The sequence below is a fragment of the Drosophila grimshawi genome, unplaced genomic scaffold, assembly GCF_018153295.1.
Source record: "Drosophila grimshawi isolate 15287-2541.00 unplaced genomic scaffold, ASM1815329v1 contig_311, whole genome shotgun sequence".
Taxonomy (NCBI): Eukaryota; Metazoa; Arthropoda; class Insecta; order Diptera; family Drosophilidae; genus Drosophila; species Drosophila grimshawi.
In genome coordinates this window covers 19,297,504-19,323,621 of record NW_025063098.1, presented here as the reverse complement: position 1 = coordinate 19,323,621, position 26,118 = coordinate 19,297,504, and the positions used below count along the sequence as shown (strand labels likewise).

Genomic DNA, 26,118 nt, shown 5'->3' with positions numbered 1-26,118 from the left:
ATTTTGTTTATCTAGCATAGAGCATTATATTTTAACACACGCACAGCGGCCGGAACAAAACAAAATCATTGTTGATATGCGTCTTAACAGATGATGATGATGCTTTTTGGGGGTGTATTTGGGGTGGTTGGGCTTTGGGAAACGCGCTAACTCCTACTAGCGGCTTTTCTCTCCCGCTCTCTCTCTCTCTCTCTATCTCAGCCTCTCCCTTGTGCAGTTTCCCTTGGAATTTCACTGCACAAATTCTGACACAGGACCAACTCGTGAGCAGCTTTCGCGCCAGAGAGCAAACGAGAGAGAGAGAGACTGAGAGAGAGAGAGTAAAATAAAAAAGCACTCTCAAAATGTAGTCAGCTGCCCATTGCTGCTCAACTCCTGTGAACAGAACGAGTTTATCCTTCGCGCTAACTAGTCGCATTTTGTTCGCTTTTGTGCATTATAATAAAATAATAATAATAATAATAATAGAATATTAAACAGTCGTCAATAATTCAAACGAAGAGAGACGGATAAAAATTGTGTTGCTTGTGTTATATTCGCCACGGTTTATTTTGTGTTTTCAAGTGCAAAATTAATTCAACAACAAATATCAACAGAGAATATGCAAATATTCCACAGCTTCCCCAAACCATATCCAACGATATCCATATAATATATATGCATATATACGTGTGTGCATCATTTTAACAAACTTGGCGCCCAAATACTGTAAGCAAAACAAAATAAAACAACTGAAACCGAAGGATTTTCAACGCATACACTTTTTTGGACTTGGTAAAAAGCTTATTTGCTTACACATGTTTTTATTTTTGTTTTTGTTTTTGTTGTGTTGTTCGTTGCTGCTGTTGTTTTGTTCATTGCTCGTTGTTCCGTTGTTGTACATATTTGAACTGGCTGTTCGTATTGTTTGTCAGTTGGCCCTGGCATTGACAAATGTGTTTATCATGTTGGCTTTGAAATGAGAACAAGTTAATTGACATGCCCCAGACACAAAAGCCAAAACACACCCACACACACACACACTCAGTCGAACAGTGTCTCCTCTGCTGCCTCCTAACCGCAGGCTTCGCTGTGTCTATGTCCTTTAATAATTCATGACGATTGTTCGGCATTAATATTTTAGAATGTGTGTGCCGTTAGGTTGCTGTATGCTCATAAGCATGCATATCAAGCCGAATTTACTAACAATCAGAGACGCGACCCTCGCTGACCCCCACCGATTGATTACCACCTAAAAATAGAACGTGACACCTGCTAGAACAAAAACAAAAAACATCAAAATTAGGAAGTTGTCCAGCGCTATTAAGTGCGTAGTTGTTAATACCCCCCAGGCAGGAGTCCAAGTCGAGGTCACTCCAATTTCCCCCCATTTTCCCAGTGGGTCTCGGTCCACAGTTAATGGCAACGGAGAGAGCCCTCAAGTCAGTTAAGGGATTTCCTCACAAAATAACACTCCGAGGACTGACGTTAATTGCCCCGCCATCGAATTTGTGTCGATTGACCTTCGACTTTCGAGGGGAGGAATAGGTGTATAGAACACTGCACATGCACCTTATGGCCTTCAAAATTGTGTTGTGTACCCATGAAGCTCTTGGTTCGTGCTAAAGCTTTCGTATGCATGCACCTGATGAGCCTATTTTTTTATTGCTCGCAATGCTCAAATCCATTTTTTCAATTAGCATAAAAGCTTTACTCGGAAATTGAATAATTAATTTACGAGCAATATTCAATAAACAAGCGTTAATTATTAAAGGGCTTGCTTAAGAGCCAGCAGGCTTGCGATTCACAAGTCATTTTTAGAAATAAATGATTATGTTCAAATAGTAATATTCATAATTAATATTTACATTCAAACAACAATAATTTAGATCGTTCAGAATTGTTCACTTGACATCACCCCCCAAAAACACGTCACACCAATTATTTTATTTATGTGTTTTATGTCATTATAAAACATAAACCCAATGCTAACCATTAAGCCTGAATTATTATACTACGAATATTTTAAATTCTATTGATTTCCAACCACTAATAGGATTATTTACAAATGTTATATATTGGAAAGTATGGAAAATAGGAATAAATTTTTTCAATTTCCGAGTGACTAAAGCGCTTCTCCCATAGGTTCTTTTAGTTGCCTCCAATATTTTCCTATGTGAAATAAATCTACCAAAGAATAGAGAAGCGAGTATCTCTTGCTAACTACGTGACACACACACACACACACACACACACACACACACACACACACACACACAAACATACAAGCATACGTCTCGGTTTATCAATAAATTTGTCTCGAGAGACTATTTAATTGCCATATTCCATTGGGCCACATTTTTAAACGTTTTCCTTTTGCTAAACGGCTTTTAATTGAAATAAACATGAATTTTGTAAAAAATGCATATATATATTATATATATAATTACCCAATGATTATTCAGTATTATAAAAGATTTAACTTGGTTGTAGGGTAGCTTTAAGCCAATCCTTGATTTGAACTCTTTTTTTACTCTGCCGCGGCAGACCGGAAGTAACATAACAAATGACACTTTGGGGCACAATTTGGGCACGTGTCGCATACACACCACACACACACACCACACACACACACCACACACACACCTACAGCACATACACTTGCACATAGTCACACAAACTTGCTTCTATGCAGTACTGGCTATTTTTGGCTGCATTGTCTTTTGTGCCTGTTTCCTGAGCCGGCCCTCAATGCCACAAACTTTTTGTATGCAACGAACGCAACAAGCAGAAAAAAACGGAAAGCAAAGCAAAACAAAACAAGCTGACGCCATTTTGCCATTAATTCCGGCCACTTTACGGACAGGCCAAAACAAACTTGCGGCTTAAATGGCCGGCATGAAAAAGGGCATAAGCATTTTGTTAAGCCATGTGCATTGCTGCTGAGCTTTTGGACATAACTGTACCTGTAACCTGTTCGCTGAACTATTTCCATTAAAAGTATATATTTTGTATATGCATTGGAGCAAAATAGGACTTTCAAGAACTACATATATCTTCTCTAATTTAAATAAATACTAAAAAGTAGGGCTCTACTTTAATATAGAGATATATTCTTTTTCTATATAAATAATGGGTAAAAAGAGCATGTGAAGAAGAATATCCTTTCTAATTGAAATAAGCACAAAGATTTAGGTTGATTATTAATTTCAATATCTAGTAGGACTTTTCTGTTTGACTATGTATTCAAATAGTTGCATATACAAATATTATGAAATTTATTTAAAAAATTTAAAGCTTTTCCAATGACATTCTACTTTCATAATGATTGCAACTAAATCCATATTCATAACTATTTATTGGTTTTGAAAGCGTATATAAGGTTCGACTTATGTATTTAGTGCAGCATTGCGTTGTTTGCTCGATTCATTTTGGTTGTGGTCCTTTGTTATTTGGCTTTTTGTACGCTTTGGTTTGGTATGCCACATTGTGCGGGGTTAGCCCGGTTAACAGTGCACTGGCAATGCTTTCTGCCAAGTGCTTTATGAGGTTGTGTTTTAACAAACAGCACAAACAATTGCAAAACGAATGGAGTTTTTGTATGGAGTGCTGGCGACCGTCGCAATGGAGTGTGAAGTGTACACGACTACACTCAGAAAAAAACTATGCAAGTACAAATGTTTTGCCTTTGCTTTTTGGCAGGATAGATGTGACTAAAACATTTAAATACAACTTTTGCATTAGAATGTAAAAATGTATATTTTTTCTGATTTATAAAATAATATTCAAAAACAGTTTGAAATACAATTCAAATCAAAAATAAAAATATAAATTCATATCGAAAACTTGGAAATTATTTCGAAGGCTTTTTCATTTATTCAAAAGAGTTGAAAATATAACTAAAACTAAGTTTTGTTAAAAAGTAATATTAAATGAAGTTAATTTTGGAAAGGTCGCTTATAAAATCTCAAGAAAACATGGAAATTATTTGTTATGCACAAATTTTCTTAGATATACATAGACTCCGACTGGGGCTTGGTGTTCCATTTAAATGGGCGTGCATTGAACTGTGTGGCGCACCTATTCGATACTTGGGGAATTACGTATGCGCCTCGTTGGCCGCTTTGTGACTTCAGTTTGCAATTATTGTCGGGCTCGCCCCATTCACCACTCACCACTCACCATTCACCATTCTCAATTCTGCATTTTACATTTACGTTTGGCCCCCAAGGCTATCGAATGGAACACATTGTCATTGCTCTTTTCTTTTTTGCTGTTTTATGTGTTGCCAAACAAAGCAGTGTGGAGGGTGCCACAACTAAGACAAGCAATAAGTGCTGGACTACAAATGCAAGTCCTGCCGCCAGGCAAAGGAGTTCCCCCAAGAGTGCTGAGTGCTCTTATTAAAGTTCGTTTTGTTTGCTTTCGAACAATGTTGTCGACGCCGACGTCGCTAAAAGTGCCGGCTCTTTGTGCCAGTCTAAAAAAAACTTGCCGTCTACTTTATGCCATAAATACATACATAAAATATATTATTATAAAAGTTGATGCAACAGCAGGTTCTAATCTAAGCTCAAACTATTGCGACTGCAGCAAAATCGAAACGTGACTTATTGCTTGAGGGCATATTGCTTTTCTGATATGTTCGCAAAGCACATTGAAGTTTGGTCACGAATCATAAAGATATGGTATATATACACCAATAAGAAAGAAGATTTTACTCACTAAATTGTCTATTGTCTACTGGCGGTTACTTGTCTAGACCCAGCTATCTGATTTGACTGTATCTTTTTGCTACTTTAAATTTAAAAAAGAAAAATTTCATTTTGAGTTTAATCCAAATATTCAAGAAAACTTGAAAAGTATTGCTTTAATTATGAAGTTTATATGTTGACTTGCAATTGTATTTTACAATCAATATGTTATGGCAATATTTGTTTAAATATATCTATAGATAATTCCATATAATCTCACACTCATCTCTTTCTCTGATTTCAGCTTCTGCAATTAAGAATCAAACATATTGTCTCACATCGTGAGCTGGACCAATTTATACAACAACGAGAACAAAAAATACATAATAAAAAAACCGAACAATCCAAAACTCTACTCACCGACTCGTAGTCTTCTTATACACACTCGTACTTTACAACGTCATATTCTTTTGAATACACACACACACACACACACAACACTCATACATATCGCTTGAAGGACGACAAGGAGTAGACGACTCTGTTCGATTGAGGATTGGAGTAATTTGATTCATTGCCCCCTCCCCAACTGGCCAGAAGAGATTTCATTCAAGACGGCGCCGCTAAAGCCAAAAGCCTACAAATTTGGTCAGATGTTATGTTGTGGCTTCTGCTGTGGCAACATGTCGAAACGGGACTACAAAGTGGCCACCACAGATGGCATCGAGCTGGAGCCGTTGGGCGGCGAAAAGAGCGATAAGGAAAAAGACAAGGAAAAGCAAACGAATGGCGTCACCTTTGGTAAGTGGCACAATCCCCCACTCCTCCCACACTATTTGCATTGCAATTGCCCCGAGGTGAGCAGGATGGGAGAAAGAGGTGCTTAAGATGATCAAAGCTTGCAGCACCCGCATCCCACAGTGATAAACAAAAGCAAAGTGCTTAATTGCACTTGTGCATAATTTGTCGCTCCACGCAATTTAAACTCAGCTTCCCCTCGCCATCCCCCTCACCTTCCCCTTCCCAACCAGTTACTCCGCGTCCTCATCAGGTTGTTTTCTTAATTATGCCGAATGCAAAACAAAAGCATTATAAATGCAAGCGAGACAAAATGCCGGCTTCTGGCTGCGTCTGTCTTCGGCTGTCTGAGCAGTGGCGTTAATTTTGTATCCTGCAGGAAACCGTTAGTCATATGGCTCATACGCCCCGTTGGCCAAGGCCTTAAACAGGCAGAGAACCTGGCTGAGCGCCCGGCCAGGCGCAAGTAAATAATGAATGTCAGCAATGTCTCCATTTCGTCCTGTTTACTTCGCCTGCTTTATTTTTCTGTTTTCTTTTTTTTTTGCGTGCTTTTTATTATAACCACAATTCTCTCATATTTCATTTTATATTTTTGTATTTTTCGTTTCGCCTGCGGCGACTTGGCGGCATTTGCAGCATGTTGCTTTCAAAGATGCCCCCGGACCCCTTAGCCCTATCCGTCCTTTGACAACCTAGCCATGCGGACAGACCAACTCGTAGACACTGGACGGACATTTACAGTGGCCAGGCACGCCTTCAGTCGGTTCAGATTTCAGACATTTGGAATTCCACATTTTTGCTTTTGGTTTACTTTATTCCTCATTTCAAATGCACACTTGTATTTATTTATGGGTGTGTGTGTATTTGTATATGAGCTTAGATGGATATAGAAATTACGCCATGGGGGATATTAATTTTACATTATGTTATGTGTGTTTTATTAGGCAGTAGAATATTTTTAGGAGCGACTCTTAATGGCTCTAAATTACCAGCAAATTTAATCAAACAAGAGCGTGCCCTAATCTGAGAAGCGCTTTAGCAAGTTGCTACAGCTTAATTCTTTAGTAGCAGAGAGAAGAGAATTATATAAATGAGATACGTAAAAGGAATTCTCGGTAATGAAATACTATTGCTGATTAAGTTAAGTTATTCACGAACTTAAAAAATCTCAAATTCATTGAATGTCAGAATAAGGTAGATAAAACAAAGTTAATCAAAGTTGATGTTATGCAATCGAAAAGAAACAATTGCTGAGAAGGCGAACGGTTCATTTTATGATTTAACTAAAAAGTTGAATGGGTCTCAAGAGATTTGCGACTATGCAACATAACAATTGAATCCTTAAGGAAAACTTTTTTAACTCATTCAAAGTGCAAACAAAACTACTGCTCAGAGGAAAATGGTAAATGAAATTTGTGGGGCAAGTACTTCACAAGCTTAATGTAGACAGGTTTCAAAAACACCCAAACGAACTTAAGTTAACTGACTGTTTTCCGAGTGTAGGTATTCCAATTGATTTCCAGAGATGCCGCGAAGTCGACTGCCAGTTGCAGAACCGAGGCACAAATGCTGTTAATGCTTTTTGTCTGCGCTTCATCAGCAGAAAAGTTATAATGCAAAAGGGAATATTCTGGAAGTCAATGACCGTTAAGACAAAACAAAATACTAACGACATTTGTTCACGGCTAATGGCTTCACTCACTGCAGCGTGTCAAAAGGCAGCATAATTAATTTTAATTATCGATTTCGGTGTCTAGACAAGTGTTGCATGTGGGGCAAACAAACCGTTTGAAGTTAAAAATTTAGTGGGAAATTCAACATTTGAATGCGTGAAATGTGACAACCAAAAAAGTAGCTGCATTTTGCACAATAAGCGGGGGGCAGGGCTACGTAAGGCAATTTGTGCTACTATCTGTTGCAGCAAATCTTTGGCTCCTTGTGCACGTTGCACGTTGCACGCTGTTGGCAAGAGGCGTCAAGGCGCTGTGCAAATGGGAAATGGGTTTTTGCGGTTATTGCGGTGCTTGCCACCACCCTCCGGGTCCCCTCCAACAGCTTGCAACAAAATCAGTGTCACGGGAGCAGGACGTGCTGTGCTTGTCAGCCTGTCGCAATTAAGAATGCATAAACTGGAGTAAGCACTCAACGCTCAACGCCCACTCAAAGGCAGCTACGAATGTTTACCTTTCAAGCTGGCAACACACACACACACACTCACATAAGGGCATGCAGAAGGAGTTGGTGGCAGCAGCATCTGAGATGTGGCAGCTGTCGATGTTGAGGCTGTTACTGTTACTGCTGCCACTGTTGCTGATGTTGATAATTGCAGGATGCGCTGATGTTGATTGCATTCTGAAAGGGCTCACACACACACTCTCAAAGGCACACAAACACACTCACACACACACACTTGAGGCGACTTGACATAAATAAAGAAGTCCCGGCGCATCCCGGTTAAAAATAGCTACAAAAAAAATGGGGCTAACAGTAACAATAAAGCAGCGGGTTCGAGAGTGTGTGTGTGTGTGTATGTTTGTGTGTGTTCCTTAGTGAAAGTAAGATATATATACATATATACATTTATATATATATATATATATAGAAACGGATAAAATGTGTTTTTGGGTCAGGCCACTTGAAGCATTGCAGGCAGGAAGTCAACGGATGGCGTTGCAAAATGGCACAGCGCCTGCCCATGCAACAAATTATTGTTGCAAAATGGCGCAAGCGAAATAAACATACACACACACACACAAAGAAACACTCTCACACACATATACACAATTAAATGCAAATACAAAGCGCAAAAGTTGAACACTCCCCGCAGGCCTCAGTAATTAAATGGAAAATGGAAAATGCGGCTGGCAAAGGCGAGTCTTGCGAGTCTTGCGAGTCTGTCAGTCCATCAGTCCATCAGTCCGCCTGTCAGTCAGCCGGAAAAACAACAATCAGGGCAAGCACAGTGGCAGTGGCATGAACAGGCGCAGAGGCGGGGGCAGTGGCACGGACGCAGTTGTTATCTCAGCTTGGGAGAAACTACACATGTTTTGCAAAGTAGATCATCCAAAATTACTCATGGTTTTCCATGGAAAAACTTAAAATAAACTGGATATCTAAAGTTTTGCTTGTGTTTGCTAAATCTGCTTATTATTTATTTTATTTTATTTAATACGAACTAAGTGCGGCTTACGAACTCTAAATGATTAAAGCTTGAACAATTCAAAATAATTTTAAATTAAAACAAACTGGTTTAAAATGAAAACAAAAAAAGTAAAATCAAAAGGGTAACAATAAAATAACCGACGAAAATCGCCTAGGAACCTCAATTTTAGCAAACCGATCGAAAAATTAGAAAAACTTAAGCAAACCAAAATAATACTTTATTCTCTACAAAAAAATGACGAAAATACTCATTACTTTGAGTTTGTATTTAGTTCACAGAAAAAGCAATTTAAACTTTTATACTGCAAACTTGTCAGCTACTTTTTGCCCTACAGCCAAATTCAATTTGATTAAGGAAGGTGTCAAAGGTGCTCTATTGTTGAATAGCTTGGCAAATAAAATCTTTAATCCAACTTTTATGGAATCTTGGGGGGGGTGGACAGAAGGTGCAAGAGCAGCTGCACTCCTCGATCCCCGGCACAATGGCAACTCTATTTGCGGTCTAGCGCACTTTTTGTAGCACTCGAAAGCATTTCCTTTGCACATAGCCGACTGAACCCAATTGCAATTTCTGCACAATTAGTTGGCAGTTATGTTGTGTTTGGACGGACTTCCATGGTTTCCATGGATTTCAATTGATGACTTGCTCCAATCAAGTTCCCAATCAAATCCCAGCCATTGAGCCTTAGGGCTCAGTGGGTCCTGGAGTGCCTTGAGTGAGGCTCTAGCACGCGTTGCCAATTAATTAAATCCTCGAACATTCAACAAATTGAGTTCACAAGTGTGCAACGTGTAAGTTCTCAAAGAGAACAGCACACAAGTCATATTTACGCTTATTCATGCTGAAGTTGTGTGTAAAGAGCCAAGTTCTATTATTGGCATTGCCTTATTGCCAATTGCAATCGATTGGTAATGTTTTTAAGGCTCCGATTCTGATTCTGGCTTAAGGACTCATTCATTATTTTATGGATGAGTTTTAACATTACACATTAAAACGTCAAACTTATGGTGCATATTAAGAGACATTAACAGAGTCATCAAAGCCAGTGAATGGATTCTTTATAAAGTGTCTTCATATACCTTTTGTGATATTTTCATAGCCATTCTCATTAACTGCTGCTTGAACTAATAAAGCCCATTGGCCTACTTACTGTGCTTACAAAACTTGGGCAATATAAAATGTTTTAATGGTCCATATGAGCTCATTTCTATTACATTTGACACTCGACGAAAATCAATGAATTCTAATTTTATTGCAATGCCTGATTATTGGCTGTTGTGCCGTTCAACTACTTGTAATGAAGTACTGAGATTACCAAGCACTCAATCGAGCAATTACGAGTTTCAAGACTTTTGTTAACTCCCCCCGCACACACACCCCTACCACACTCTACATAGGCCCCACAACCCTTGGCTGGGCTAGTCAAGAGTTTTGCTTGTACGACAAAGTATTTATACATATATTTAGTGCCTCGAGGCAGCTACAACTGTAGCAGCAGCACATGACGCAGTTACTGCCACAACAGCAGCTTAAATTTATTGATTGTTTCATAAACAGCGATTATTTAACCACCACATTTCGATTTCGCACCCTGAGCAACCAGACCCCGCTCGCCACTCTCCATTACAGACACTTGTGGCCATGTACAACGAGGGCCCGAAGCCCTTGACGTGGTTTAAAGCTGGGCACTCAGCATACACTATGCAAAATACAAATAGAATTGTAACTTAATTAACTTTCATATCATATGAAATAGAAACAGTTTTCATAGAGTGATAGTAAAAAAAATCATCGATATACGAAAATCGATCTGAATCTTACAAAATGCCATTCTTTTGGTGGCACGCGTTGCATGCCTTCTTGTTCAGAAAATAAATTTCTAAAATTCTAAAAACAAGGGTGAAATTCCCTAAAACTTAGCAATCAAATTTGAACATTTTCTGAGTCTAGTTTGGGTTGTAAAATATTAATTTGTTTCTTTGTTTTCTTTCTTTTTTGCTTTTAAATTTATGTAATTAGATTTTTATAATTTTTTGCCAAACTTCTTGTGACTTAACTACTGTCATGTAGAATGTCCAAGTTTAAACGCACTTTCAAGTCTTCAAGCTGCCATTCGTTTTCAAAACGGATACTTTTTTCCATTTTCTAAATTAGATCCGCAAGCTCCTAACTTTTTAAATATTCGCTTAAAAACATTAAAAAAAATATTAAAAAAAAGTTTTAAGAAAATTACAAATTCTAGTTTTAAAAACGCGTTTTAATTTAAAAAAAAATACCGTTTTTGTACAAAACTCTTTTAAACCATCGTTTTTTTTTCAGTGCGCGCAGACACACACACTCAGGCACAAGTTTATACATGGTATCCAAGTGTGTGTGTGTGTGTGTGTGTGTGTGCTCTTCACAAGTTGAAACGCTGCTTTGCGGGGGCTGTAAATTTGCATGCGACAGCAAATACTGAGTAAGTGCTGGACACGCTGAATGGTGGCGACACCGACACTGACGCAGTGCGTTAACTAACATTCACAACGAACTGGGCGGGTGGAGGGGCACAACAATTGAAAAAAAAAACCCTAGAAATTGAATTGTTACTTAGTTAGGACTTGTTGTAGTCGAAACTGGATGAAAAAGTGCCTCGTTGGCAATTCGCAATTGACATTTGTGGCTTGTAACTGGGCTGTTTTTGGTTTTTCTAATAAACACTCTGTGTGTTCTCTGTTTAAGCTGAGTACACTGGCAATATGGGGACGTGACAAAGATTTCATTGAGTTAAGCTCCCTGTTGAGTCTGGCACATGAAAACCCCCCAATGCCCAACTCCCAACCACCCCTTTATATCAAATAAGTTTTCGTGACCTGGCGCTGCGCCCAAAAACTTTTGCCTTTTCATCAATCCGTTGTAAAATGTTGTCCTTTTCTCTTCTTTATTTTGCTGGTACTTTGTTTACGCTTAACTTTTTTGAAGCTTGCCTCAGCGAGTAAAGAAAAAAGAGTCAAAAAAGAAAAGCAAATAGGTAAAGAACACACAACTATGGCACATTTTATTTGCGGTTGGCACTATCCAAATCAAATTAGAACACTCTCGGAGTAATGGGTGCTACAAGAGCCTTGAGGGGCTAGGCAGAAATAATCGCACTTTGCAAGCCTACTGTTATTAATTAAATTTTGTTTGAGTATATATATGTATAAAGAGCAAACCTTTTAAATCGTAACTGAGATGCCTAACTAAGTTTTCTATAGCCCTGTTGAGGGTTTTATAATTGGTGACCTCTTTTAATAATTCAAATATATTTTTTACTTGCACCTGTCAAATGTTTTTTATCTTTACTTCAATATATTTAAAATTCGGTCGTGATTCGTCTTCAGGGAGAGATTCACAGCATAAGTTCAGTCAGCTCGAAACATATTTTAAATTTATCTCCACAATCTAAAACTTGAGTGACATAAATTTGAATATCTCTGCAGAAGCCAAAGGTTATGGGAAATATTTATGAGCATGAACATCATGTTCATGTTCATACACAATTTAAATTGTAATTTTTAGAGACTTGTCGAGTGTTTTACATACATAGTCCCATATCAAAAACATCTAAAATGAATATTAATTATTTTAATCAAAATAAAAGATTATTCAAAGTATGGACATATACTGGTCAATATAACAATTGTGAAGTATATTTATTTATATAATATTTTATATTTAAATATTGTCAATATATTGTGCTATAGATATGGATATATATGCATATAGAAATATTTAATTTTTTTGTGTAATAATTCCAAGTATCAAGCGCTCAAAACGTTTTAAAAAAGATCCTTGGCATTAATTGATCACAGATATAAATATATATAAATATATATATCGAATGCAGTTAGCTGGTACTTTAAATTTACTGCAATTTTGTTTTTTGTGTTTGGTGCCAAAGTGAGAGATTGGCAGCGTGCCGTTAGAATCTAATGAGTGTGTCGATGCTTGCCGAATGGCGCCTCAAAGTAGGCAATAAAAAGCAGCTTCAAAGCATCAATGCTTGAATTACGTGCGCTCGTAAATCTGAAGCGGAATGCGCGTCATAGCAACTACACACACACACACCCACACACACATACAAACATATACATAGGAAAGCAGCAGCCATCCCTTAATCAACCAGCAACAGTGGGAAAATGTTTGCCGATTGAACCTTTGACTAACACATGATAAAGAAGCAGCAGCCGAAAACAAGAGCAACAACAACAACAGCAACTGAATGCATATGGGGGGTGGGGGGATTCTTACATGTGGGGTGCTGCTGGGTGATGCGGTGCGGTGCTTAAGGGTTGTCAGCTTCGATTCGGATGTGCCTGGCAACACCAAAACACTCCACTATTAATGCCGTTTCTGTCGAAGGGAAACCCGGCTAAAAGTGCCCCATAGAAATTTCATTTTCATTTTTGCAGGTGAGAGTCGAAAAATTGCGAACACACAGAGACAGAGAGAGAGAGAGAGAGAGAGAGAGAGAGAGAGAGAAATAGAGAGAGAGAGGAAGAGTGAGTGCGAGCGGATGTGAGAGAGAGCATGCGCTGCTCAGCTGTGTGTGGCATGGTTTGGACATTTGGGCTGTTGGGTGGACATTTCATTTGTTTTGTTGCGAGGGGTTGCTGCAAAAATGGTTTTCGCAGCCGGAGACGCTACGGCCACGAAGCCACCAACAGCATCCAGTTGGAAAATGTACGCGCAGTCAAACGCATCGGAAAGCGCGTATCAAGCGAAAGCAATATAGAAAACGAATCCCCGTGTTAATAAAAAAACACACAAAAAAATAATAAGAACTCCACACATATACAAATACACACACACTCACTCACACACACATACAAATGAGTCGCGTGCTGCCCTTGTCCACTGCCCCCCACCCACTGTGCGTTGCGATATCGAAAAGAGCATAGAATTTGCCAAAAAAAAAAATAAAAAAATTACGAAAAGAAAAGAAAAAAACGAAATACGAAAGTAAAAAGAAAAAGAAAAGAAAGTCAAAGCAAAGGAATCAATTTCTTTCGGCTTTTTGTTAATTGAAGCTAATTAGCTGTTAAAAAGCTCTCAACGAGTTTCGGGCACGTGAAATATTCAACGCAACCTTAAAGTGAATCAAGTGAAAAGTAAATATGAAGCTTAAAGTTCGCGTGGTCAGAGCCAAACGCCAATCAAGTCCAAATGCCAGCCATATGAATAAATGACTTTGACTTTTGGTTTAATAGACGCGTCACTTGCATTGATTAATTGTTGATGTTTTGACCTTTCACCAGCCACCAGCAACAAGCCAAAGCAAATGCTGCCTATAACAAATACACTTTACCCTATAAATGGCCACGGAGTTGGGCGACTCGAATTCATTTTTAGAGTGTCCAACAACTAACCAATAAAGTAGCCGCTGCACTGAGCCCTCCACTCACAAATCAGTCAAGTGGCAAGCAAAAGCGAAAAAAAAAGTAGAAAACCAGCTGAAGAAAAAGCCAGTTCGTAAAATACAAAGCAAAAGCAAAGGCAAAAAAAAAAACAAGAAAAAGAGAATAGGACTGGAAAGCGCACTATTGACATATATACGCGCATTCAGAAAGCACTCAGAAACGCGCTCGTTTTTTGCTCGCTGAAAGAAACGCCGCATAATCAAAGCTAAGACAAAACAGGAAATTCACTTATACACTCGCCGAACTCACACTCACACGCACGCACACACACACACACACACACAGCGGACAAATGTGTGTGAGGAAATGCGAGCTGTTGAGCTTTACGTTTTCAAAACACAGATTCCAATCGAGAGCGAATGCAGTCTCTCTCTCTCTCTCGCGCGCTCGCTCTTTTTCTCTCTTGTGCGCTCTCTTGCATTCGCTCTCTGCTTACATTCCAGTTGACACTTACTCCCTCATTCTCACTCTCTTCTGCCGTCTCTCTTGCATTACGAGAGAGCGCACGCTGCGTAGGCGCTAAACTTTTGATGCTGAAGCACAACAACAATGCCTCGATAATGATATGTATGAGAATGTAAACAAATGCAGAACGCGTCTAAACAATACAATTATTATTAATGTATTAACATGCACTGCTACCTCTGCCACCTTGTGCACTCAGGTCAGAGCACAGCCAGCAATGGTTACAAGGCTCTATTTATATGCATATATACATATATATATATATAACAACGGCATTACACATTGTTATTGTCAGGCATTAAATTACGGATTCAGTAATTATAAAGGCAAAAACAGTTTATGTTGTTTACAAAGGGCGTATGCGTGATATGTGAACATAAGAATAGCTATAAATAGAAAATATTATAATTAATAGTTATAGGATGTGAGATAATATATACATATATATATATATATACATATATATAGCTGTAACTAATAAAAAAAAGTTTAGTCTCAATAAAATCGAAAGCATTAAACCAGATAAGGGCATTCCCAGGTTTTTTCCTCTTTTTGCTTTTCACGCGGCAACCTGTAGAATCTAATCTATAAAGTATCATAAAATTCAGCGAACTCGTGCCATCTAATATATACTAAATATACTTGCTTTAACTCTTATCAGCAGATAAGGAAAAATGTGCATTCGATAGAGTGAAAAATAGATGAGTAATATTTTTTGCATTAACTTCGGCCGAAGACAGATGTCAATTTTAAATATTTAAAACCCACTTTACTTTTTACCCCAAAACGGAAAGGAATCAAGCATATCATATTTTTTTTATTAACCGCAAGAAATTCGCTAAGGATGCTCAACTTCAGCGTGAAGTGCTGCTCGAAAGCAGACACAGACACACACACACACACGCACACACACAAACACACACACACAAATATACACCCACTGACTGGTGGTATAAAAGTCGACAAAGCATCCACAACAATTTTTGGGGGTTGAATTTTTGGGCGTTGAAAGCGCTTTTCACTAATTCAATGCGACATTGAAATTGCGAGCAGCGAAAAACTGCAGACGCAGACATGAAAATGGGAATGGAAATGGAAATGGAAAATGACTAGACGAAACGCCGGCTGGTGAGCAGCGGCAATGTCGAGACCGGAAGGGCGGCAGCTTTTGGCGCCTGAGCAAAAAAAAAAGAAAGCGAAACATAAAAACAGAAATCAAGAATCCGCTTGAGGGAGAGTTTGTGCTCTCATCTTTTTTGCTTTCTTTATGCTTTTGCCGGAGGAGTGGGGGCGGAGAGGGAGGCATAAATTACGATTATTTGTACATCAGATTATCAAGTCGACGCTTCGATGAGAGAGAGAGAGAGCGGGGGAGGGAGAGCGTTTTTCGGCTCAGTCAATAACCATTTATTTACCTACTGCGGCAAAATGTAAGAATCCAGACTGTTTAGGCTAACAAATTGAAAGTTGGCTTCATAAATGTGGCTAGTACATAAAATATGTATAAGGGCGCACACGTGGCTTGGCTGGAACGGACCAGAGAAAAGGGTTCAAAATTGTCCAGCAATCAGTTTGTGGCGCATATAAAATTCTGATTTCATTTCTAATACCCAATTGAACGAAAATAGCTGAGCATTTACTCGACCTAAGGTGCGGCATATGTTGCATTTTAGCCTTGTACATATTTATATAATTGAAACAAAACGCGGCGTTTTAGCAACGCAGTCAAGTTAACGTATTGGCCGGAAGACAAAGAGATATCGGCCCCGTTAAGATTTCGGTCGTTGGCGGTGGTCGAAAAGGTTCGAAAATTTGGCGGCGCGAGCGTATCGAAATGACAAATGATCCGGATTTAGATGATTGTGCATTTCTATCAGGTAAATCAACTTAGGTTTACAGCTATCAAATCCCAACCAATCAACAAAAATTCTTAAGAAAAATTCGAAAATTCTGAGCATAATCTAAAACATGTCTTAATACAATACTAATAATATTAATACTTAATACTCAACAGATATTCTTATGTGAAGTACATATACCATTATATTATAACTTCAACTTCTCTATAAAATCTTATGATATCAGCTGAGCTTAAGTTGATATCAGAATTTGTGCAGGAAAATCTTAACTTATTAAAAATATGTTTAGTTGTCAAAATATGAATTCGTTCTGCAGGATTTTGAATTTATTAAGTACAATTAGATAAACCATCTCTTGATATACAAAATATCTCAGTTTTAAGATGGCAGCTGTTTTAGAATGAGGAAAATTACACTCAAATCAAACCTAAAATTTAATTTGTTAAAATATGAATTTATTTTTAAGGATGTCGAATTCAATTAAGTACCAGAAGTGCTATTCATTTTTTGCGAGTGCACTTCAATTGCAGTTGCGAGACAAGTACAAACAATTGACATTGAAATATTTACATAATTTAATATGACTTTTTTCTCACTCTCTTTTTCTCTCCCTCTCTCTCTCTTTCTCTCGCTCTGTTCCTGTTCTGCGGCATGACTCACTCCTATCGGTGACTTTAATTACATTTGCCAGGTGGCGAATCGAGCGGTGGTCGCCAGACGCGAACAGGAGTCGCTGTCTGCTCGCAGAGACGCGCCCTCCTCGTTGCCGGCATCGTCCTTGGCTCCCTGCTGCTGACGGCCATTATCATTGCCTACGCTGGACCGCAAAATGGTAGGTTGCACTGTGTCTATTTGTATTTCGGTTGCAATTCTTTGCTTTTCCATTTTTTATTTTTTATTTGTTTTTGCTTTTCTTTTGTTGTTGTTTCAATTCATAGCCAAAACAACAAAGACAACATGGCATTGAGGGAGTCGCATTTTGTATGTAACTCACAGTTCATCCTGTTGACGGATATGTTCTGTAGTTGACAGCACAGGGTAACAGTTGTGACATGCTTGTGGATACAAGTCATAACTACTCCTTACATTCAGAGAAACAAAAATCACACTGAATATTTTAGAAAATCGCCATACTTTTGGCGTCAAGGTTGACTCAATTTATTATTTGGAAAGTATATTTCTGAAACGAGAGATTGTCTCTTTCTAAAAACCAATGTCTGTTTCTCTTAAATCGAAAATTTAATTGCTATAATATAATTACAATATGTATGATTAAAGATTGCAGCAACACAAGTAGCTTGAAACTTATACAAATTGAATGATTATCATGAGGAAAATTTAAAATTAATTAGAAAAAAACGCCTTATGTTGTCGTAATATGCAATGTTTTCATGAAGTGAAATTGTTTTTACTACTTGCTGCAAGCAACTGCAACACATTAAGTTGATGAAGGTTATAGTTATACTCAGAGACAGAGTAGCTGTCCTTCCATATCCATATCCATATCCATATGCAATATGCTCTGCTGGTTGGTTCGTCTGTTGTAATGTGCTTTTAATAGTATTACCACAAACCAAATACCATCATAATAGTCTGGCCATATATGCTGCTTACCAGCTGTCTGACTGGACGCGGGGGCGTGCCTTTATGGCAAGTTGCATGTTACAAGAGGAGCTGGGCATGTGACTCACTTCAATAAGGATGGATGGGTTGGGGATATGCACGGGGCTCGTGTATATTTCATTGCAGAATGTATGCAGAGTACAAACATACACATTAACTTTCTGTTGCATACCTAATGGGGCTAGATGCATCGAAGGCTAATTGCATTACGCAGCCAAAGCGTCAGACATGCGGGCATGGCTGTGTGTGTGTGTGTGTATGGGTGCGTGTGTGTGTGTGTGTGTGCAAAGAACAACATTGTGTGGCCAGACCACATAAAACTGGCATGTCAATTTAATGTCTTTTGCTCACATTAATTGATTGCCTCTGAGCAGCTTGCAACACGCTAAAAAAGGCCATGATTTTATTACGTAGCCATTCACAATTGATACATAAATATCCATAAACATATATATATTTTTTGTATTATCGATTTAATATATACCTACTCTTAAGTCTACGCTATATATATATATATAAATATGTATACATAATTTGTTTACCGATATTCTTTTTTTTTATATATTGTTGTTTCTTTGTTTTTTTTCTGTAAAACAAAAATATTATGAACATACTTTATGAACAAATTTCTCTTAAATGCTTGTTTGATTGGTAAAAATGTGAGTAACAAATTTTCCAACCCACTTCTTCTAACCGGTAAATAACACTCCAAAATCTACATATATATACTATATATATTTACGATATTATCTGTCGGCATGCTGCTGTCAATCATTTGTTGTACTTATATACTACTCTTTCTAAATATTCCACTCCCCTAGTGCATTTGATTTGCCATTATATAAATTTTCCATTTATTTATAATTTAAATAACTCTCTCTCTCTCTGTCTTGATGTTCTAATGCGCGAAATACTAAATTCAAATAGTTCTCAAAACTATCATCATTTGCTTGTTTTATGTGTAGTGCTTTCTTTTTGAAAAACTTTACGTATTGGATCAATGAAATCGTTAATCCATCTTTTAAATTTTAGATAGCGAATCTCTATGAAAATACATATATACATTTAAGCATTCAAAAGAGAATACAACAACTTTATGATTGCCACGATTATAAAACTATATTTAGAATGTTTTTGACTTTTGACTAATATCATTCGACATCATCATTTAACAATCGAAGCAGAAGAAATGATAATGACAAAGTACTTAAATTAAATCGTTTACTATACGCCAATCATTCCTATTCCTTTAAGGAATATGTTCCTTTCAGATTTAGTTAGTTTATATATTAATCAACATACATTTCCAGCAAATTGAAATAGTTTTAAATTGTTTAAAAACTAGTCAAAAGTATTTCAACCAATTCTCAGTAGAATAATTTTTTAAATGACGAAAAAAAATATTGACTTCATAAAAAATATCGCATAATTATTGGAATTCATGGATAATTAGTTTTTCTAATCATACGTCAAAACTTGATAACCATCAAAATCTTCTTTCAATTCATGCGCCAGACTAGTTTAAGTATTTCTCCTACTTTTTAAAGTTGTATATCTCTTTGTTCTCAATTGTTTTCTTTTTTTTATTCTGTGTGATTTTACCCCTTAGATATGGTAGCGAACCTAGACAAACCCACTCCACAGTCTACCGATTTTATGCCAGCATTTTATAATTTTCTACCCTTTAAAAGATAAAAAACAAATTTGAGCTTTTCCCCTAGCGTTTCTACCCGATACCCTCCCTTTTAAGTTTCGTTCTCTTTGTTAATCGTGTAAAACGCAGTTGATTAACAAAGCAGCACATTTATGTGCTTAGACACAAACTCCCCCCAGAGCCCCATAACAAGAGCCCAAACCAATCTGTATCTCAACGTTGCATTTGTGTGTTTGGCCTTTGCAGACTGTTCGTGTGCGTCAAAAACGTCGACTGACTATGAAACGGATGAAGAAAACAACACACAGCCCTTCAATCCGATTGCAACGAACGGGGAACCCTTTCCCTGGCTGGAGAAGACGCTACCGAGCAGTGCGAGACCCATGCGCTACATGGTGACAATACACCCCAATCTAACAACACTGGACGTAAAAGGTGAGACATCACATCAAATCCCATCAGAATTCCCATCGGCTAATGCAATTTTCCGGTAGGTCAAGTAACCATCGATCTGTACATCGAGAAGGAAACCAACTTTATTGTGTTGCACATTCAGGATCTGAATGTAACGGAAAAGGTGAGTTTGTTCAATGCCAATTAATGGACTCTTAGCTAATTGAATTACTTTGCACAGGCGCTGGTTACGCCCGGTCCCAAGGGTTATGCCTTGAAGATAGTCAAGGTATTGGAATTTCCGCCACGCCAGCAATTGTACATTGAGGTTAAAGAGAAGCTGAAGAAGAAATCCAATTATACGTTGAATTTGCGCTGGTATTCCAAATTGAATCCCGAACCAGAGGGTTTCTATGTGGATCAGTATGAGAGCTTCAATGGCCGGGAACGGTAAGACTTGAACTCTGATTAAAAGCATTACACACACACACACATCAAATTATAATCCTACATCCCTTGCAGCCTGCTGGCCGCCACAGTCTTCAGGCCGAATGGTGCTCGTCGTGCCTTTCCCTGTTTCGATGAGCCACACATTCGTGCCCCCTTTCGTGTCTCCGTGTTTCGTGATCGCTTCCACATAGGTCTTTCCAACTCCATTGTGCATACCACAGAGGATGTGGGCTTTTATATGGGCACTGGACTGGTAAGCAGAAAACTATAACAAAATTATACTATTAACTTTTAATGGAAAGAAAAGTAAAATAAACTTAAAAGTGAAGAAAGCGTTTCAATGGTCTTCTTACAATATCAATTATGGATTCCAAAAGTGAAACTTAATTTAAATAATCTTGTCTCTTTGAAAACTTGGGAAAAAATGTAAGAAACAAAAAAAAATATTGAAAAAATTAAAAGCAAAAAAATCTTTAATTAATAATGAATTATGGAAAGTGTTTTTATTGTCCGCCACCAACACACTTTTAAGTCCATAATTTTTTTGTTATTCATTTAAAAGCGGCACGAAAACGATACTAAAAATGCACTTGCTTGCCAAAAAGGAATATTAACTAAATTAAAGAACGCATTTTTAACGGTGTACTAATGTATTTGATATCCGTTCTTTCATAGCTACGCGATGACTTTATTGAGACACCACCACTGCCCGCCGATGCCGTTGCCTGGGTGGTTAGCGATTTCCAGCGGGAATCGCTGCAGCCCTCTGCTGCATACATACCAACAACAATGGCGCCAGCCACCGCTGGCAGTGGCAAGAAGCCATCCCAGCTAAGCAACTACAGCCAAATGAAGAGCAAGAATCCACCGGTGCGGAATATCACTGCCCTGACGCACTCGCTCAATGTGAATCTGACGCCCTTCCAGAATGTCAGCACCACGACGACAACAGTACTGCCCCTAATTATCAATGGCAATGGGAAACCCTCCAATCTCACCTCGTTATCACAGTCGACCAGCTCCTCGATAAAAAGAGCACCCTCGTACACCTTCTATGCGCCCAGAGATTTACTGCAACGCTCCTCGTTTATACTGCACACGTCGCGGGATGTTTTAGAATATCTGCAGAATTGGCTGGACATCAGTTATCCGTTGACCAAGGTCGATTTTGTGGCACTGCCTTCACTGGATCGCAATATGATATCGTCATTGGGTTTGGTCACACTGAAGACATCTTTCCTTACCGATCCCAATTCGATTACCTCGGAGCAGAATCAGTACAGTGCTCTTCGCATTGCCGAGGCAATGGTGCGTCAGTTCTTTGGTGGCATCACCTCGAGGAAGGTGCTCAAGGATGTGTGGTTGTGGGAGGGTCTCATTCAGTATCTGGGCATCCATGCACTGGCTCCCCTTCAAAATAGTTGGCCACTGCGTGAGATGTATCTGCTAAAGATGGCCACGGCTGCCTTGGATATCGATGCCATTCAGGGCTGGGATAGTATAATGAACGGCACCCGGCACGATGGCAACAACGAGGAGTTCTTTGTGCAGAAAACGGCTGCCATTTTCTCCATGTTGCACACGGCTATCGGGGAGGATCGCTTTCGAGGCTGTTTGGGCACGTTCCTCAAGCTGAATCGTTTTAGGACCGCCGAGCCAACGGATCTGTGGACCATATGCACCAAGAAGGCGAATGGCTCCAAGAATATCAAGGACATGATGACATTGTGGACACATCAGCCGGGCTTTCCACTGCTCACCGTTACCAAATTGGGCAACAGCATTTCCATATCGCAGCGACCCTTTAAGCCCGCTGAGTTTCTGGCCATACACGATGACTCCTACGATGGCAACAACTACAACAAGACAACGGTGAATGCCACCGATATGCCCAGCACTGTGGCACCCACACAGGCCAGCAAGCACAAGAACGTGCCACATCTCAAGTGGATCTTCCCCGTCACCTATGTGACGGACATCAATAACGTCAGTGAAACCCTCTGGATGCAGAATGTCGATGGTGAGTGGCAGGCACAACAAATTGACTCAACATATCAATTTCTCTCGAACAACTTTCTCCATTTCAGTAACCTTCAATGTGCCGGAGAATGTGAAGTGGATCAAAGTGAATGCCATACAGAATGGCTATTATCGCGTTGTCTACAACGATGACAACTGGGCTGGTCTCATCGAGGAGCTGTCCATTAATCCCAGACGTTTCAGCAGCGAGGTCTGTACACATTTTAAGCAACTACTTTTAAGTCCTTGACTAATCAAAGTGATCCATGCAGGATCGTCTTGGCTTGCTATCGGATGCATTTACCCTGTGCCACGCCAATCTGTTGCCCTGTGAGATCACAATGAACATGATTCAATATTTGCCAAGTGAGACGCATTATGGTCCCATGGCATTGGCTGTACGGCATTTGGAGAAGTGGCGTCGCATCCTCAAGTATTCCGAGTGTTTCCTCATGCTCAGCGAGTTTATCAAAATGAAAATATCCACGGTTATGGAAAAGGTTGGCTGGATCGATGAGGGCGATGTGGCAACCAGGTGAGTTGGAATCAATATATATTTAAGCCAAATACTACTTACACCTTTCGATAGACTCATGCGACCTGAGGTGCTGCTGTCCTCGGTGCTGTGGGAGGATATTGACAGCATCACCAAGGCGAAGAATATGTTGAATCAATATTTGTATTACAATGGATCCGGCATATCGCCCAATTTGCGAGAGGTAAGCCGCATTAACTGGTTCCGTGGATTTTCCCTTTCAAAATAACATTCCATTTTAGGTGGTCTACACGGGCTCCATATTATCCGGTGAGTACATCTATTGGCAGCACTGCTGGGAACGCTTTGTGACGCTGCAGCGCACCTCGGAGACATTTGTGGAGCGGATGCAACTGTTGCGGGCATTGGGACGGACCAAGGATGCCTGGCTGCAGAATCGCCTGCTCTCACATGTCACAATGCTGCCCACCGAGGAGGTGGTGCAGGTGCTCAAGGCCATTGCGGGCACGCCCACCGGCGGGGCGATGGCCTGCCGCTTTCTGCAGGCCAAATGGTTTGAGCTGGAGAAGCGCCTGGGACCGGGCACCATTAGCTTTGCCAAAGTGATATCGGCCATAACACAATATGGCGCCACGAAATTCGATTACGATGAGGTAAGACCGAGATCCAAACCACAAACAACGCGAGAGAACATTGCATTCGGACTTAACCGACTGCGAAATACTCTGATACCAATGTAATACTCTGATTTATTTTAACCATATACATATAGGTGTTACTAGCAATTCAGCTCAAAAATTTGAAGACTCTAGCTTTCGAACTGTGCAAGACTATCGTTTTTATCGATTTATACGTACAGATTTATCGATTTTTTGTGTCGATAATTGACAGTCGCCGCTCAAAAACTGTGGAATATATACATATTTGAGATTCTTAGACATCGCCAATAATCCGCCAAGCAAGATTGGTGACTGTAGCTTTAAAATTCTGGGTTATGTAGTCTTATCGATTGAAAATTATCGATTTCCTTGTAGCACCTCGATTTAAACAATTCCGTTGACATTCCATGTTTCAAGTATATAATCAGGGTATCAGAGTATATTATCAATAAGATCTATTTCATTATCGAAATCTATAATCAAGTGAATATTATATTTCCCCAGCTGAAATCCTTGGTACACCGTTTCGGGCGTGGCCAGGGAATGTCTGTGCTGAACATGACGCTGAGCAGTGTTGCCTCGAATGTGGAATGGGTGGCAAGATCACAGACAGCGCTGTACAAATGGGTGGAAAGTAATTTGCATTCGCATCGATAGAGGATTTCATTTAGAAACAAACAATTAAACGAACAAACAAAGAACAAATATATCTATTCGATTTTAGTTAATTATGTTCTGTGGTCTTGGGAGTGCATACAGCTCCCAACTCATTTGTAATTATGTTCCTCGCAAACAAACACAAAAAAGAAGAAAAATGCATACAAAATAATCATAACGCGTATTTCTAGTTTCTGGAGTTATAAGCATAAACGAGTAATTACTATAATGAAATAATAATAACCATATCATTGCCATACCATACCGTAAACTTGCCATTTTGCGATTACCCATTCAAATGGGTCTTGAGATCTCCATTAAAGTATGTTGTATGTTGTGTTTTTGGTTGATTCTTCCTACTTGAGATTTAGTTACACACACACACATGAAAATTCAACTGTAAATTAAGAAAGAAAAACAAAGAAAAACACACCAATCTCTAAAGTACTTATACACATAAATATATATACATACCTATATATATATATAGGAAACAGCAATCTTACTGATGCCATTTTTCTATAATCTACAACTGAACATAAGGATATTTATCTATATTGTATATGTATGTATATTTTACAAAAAAAAAAAGAAAAAGGAAAAGGAAAAGGAAAACAAGAAGCATATTTAGAGCCAAGTAATATAGAAAATAAGGCAAAACAGATAAACATATTTTTTCAAACAAACTCAAAACAAAACCAAAAAAAAAAACATATATATACATATATATATATATATATAACACGAACAGAAACAACTATATAAATCCATAAACATACAAATTATGATAAATGTATAGCAAATAGTATATTAGTTGCATAAGTCTCGTTTATTAATCAGTATGCTGTGTGTGTATATGTAAATGTATATGTGCGCATTGATATATCACAGAATTCTTCCTTATTCAACAAACAAAAACAAAGAAATACAAGGCCATTATAATGGATACAAACGATATTATATAGCTCCCTAAAAAGAGATACATACTACATACTACATGCATATTGTACATACACTAAAGCATTGTAGAGCATCAGCATTCTGCTAAAAGTCAGACACTTTTTATTTATGCACATCATATTATTAATATTAATAACTATAAACATGTGCGTACTCTATTTAAAATTCTTTCGATTCTTTTGATTTGCTTTGAGATTAGTTGAATACTTAGTGCCTCTAAATAGTGGTCGCTAGGAATTAATGCACCCGAAAAAATTGAATTTCACAAAATCCTATTTTCTGTACAAACAAATTACAGATTTTAATGTGTTATGTTTTGAATTTTTGAATAGATGCATTTTCATTTAATTAAGTTAAAAAGTGTATATTTAGTGTGGCTACTTTTGAAAATACTAATTTCTGTACAAAAAAAATTAGAGATTTTAATGTGCGATATATATTTCAATTTAAATATTTTAATAGATACATTTTCGGTTTATTAAGTTCTTTTAAAATAATAGGTGTATATTTAAAGTGGCTACACTTACAAGAAAATATGATCGTTATTCTTAAAACTCGACCCAAAAACTAAAATACTTTCCAATTTATTAAATTGATTTTAACACTTTGTGAAATACCTTTTTCAATGTAGAAACGCTTCACCTTAAACGACAATCCTAAATATATATATATATATTTATAATTTTCAAAAATACTTTCTTTTCACAGGATTAATTTTTTTTTGAAAGGCATAAATTTCAACATTTTTTGAATATTGCTAGAAATTTTCTAAAAAACTCATTTAAATAAAAATTGTCCGCAAATA

At 38.2% G+C, this 26,118-nt stretch overlaps 1 protein-coding gene across 4 annotated transcripts; it reads left to right on the top strand.

Annotated features, from left to right (window-relative positions):
* The first annotated feature begins 551 nt into the window (after positions 1–551).
* Positions 552–24,774, top strand: LOC6567665 (endoplasmic reticulum aminopeptidase 2). Of its 4 annotated transcripts, none has more exons than XM_032740171.2 (13): positions 552–708; positions 4,978–5,474; positions 17,094–17,234; positions 19,926–20,114; positions 20,174–20,256; positions 20,314–20,522; positions 20,595–20,775; positions 21,198–22,542; positions 22,610–22,752; positions 22,814–23,076; positions 23,131–23,260; positions 23,319–23,690; positions 24,201–24,774. In XM_032740171.2, the coding sequence occupies exons 2-13, from the start codon at positions 5,327–5,329 to the stop codon at positions 24,351–24,353; spliced, it is 3,357 nt and encodes a 1,118-aa protein (XP_032596062.1). In that variant the 5' UTR covers positions 552–708; positions 4,978–5,326; the 3' UTR covers positions 24,354–24,774. The 4 variants fall into 4 exon arrangements, with proteins under 4 accessions (XP_032596062.1, XP_032596061.1, XP_032596063.1 ...); XM_032740170.2 differs by having other exon boundaries at positions 552–774; XM_032740172.2 differs by having other exon boundaries at positions 553–774; positions 19,974–20,114.
* Positions 24,775–26,118: the final 1,344 nt, after the last annotated feature.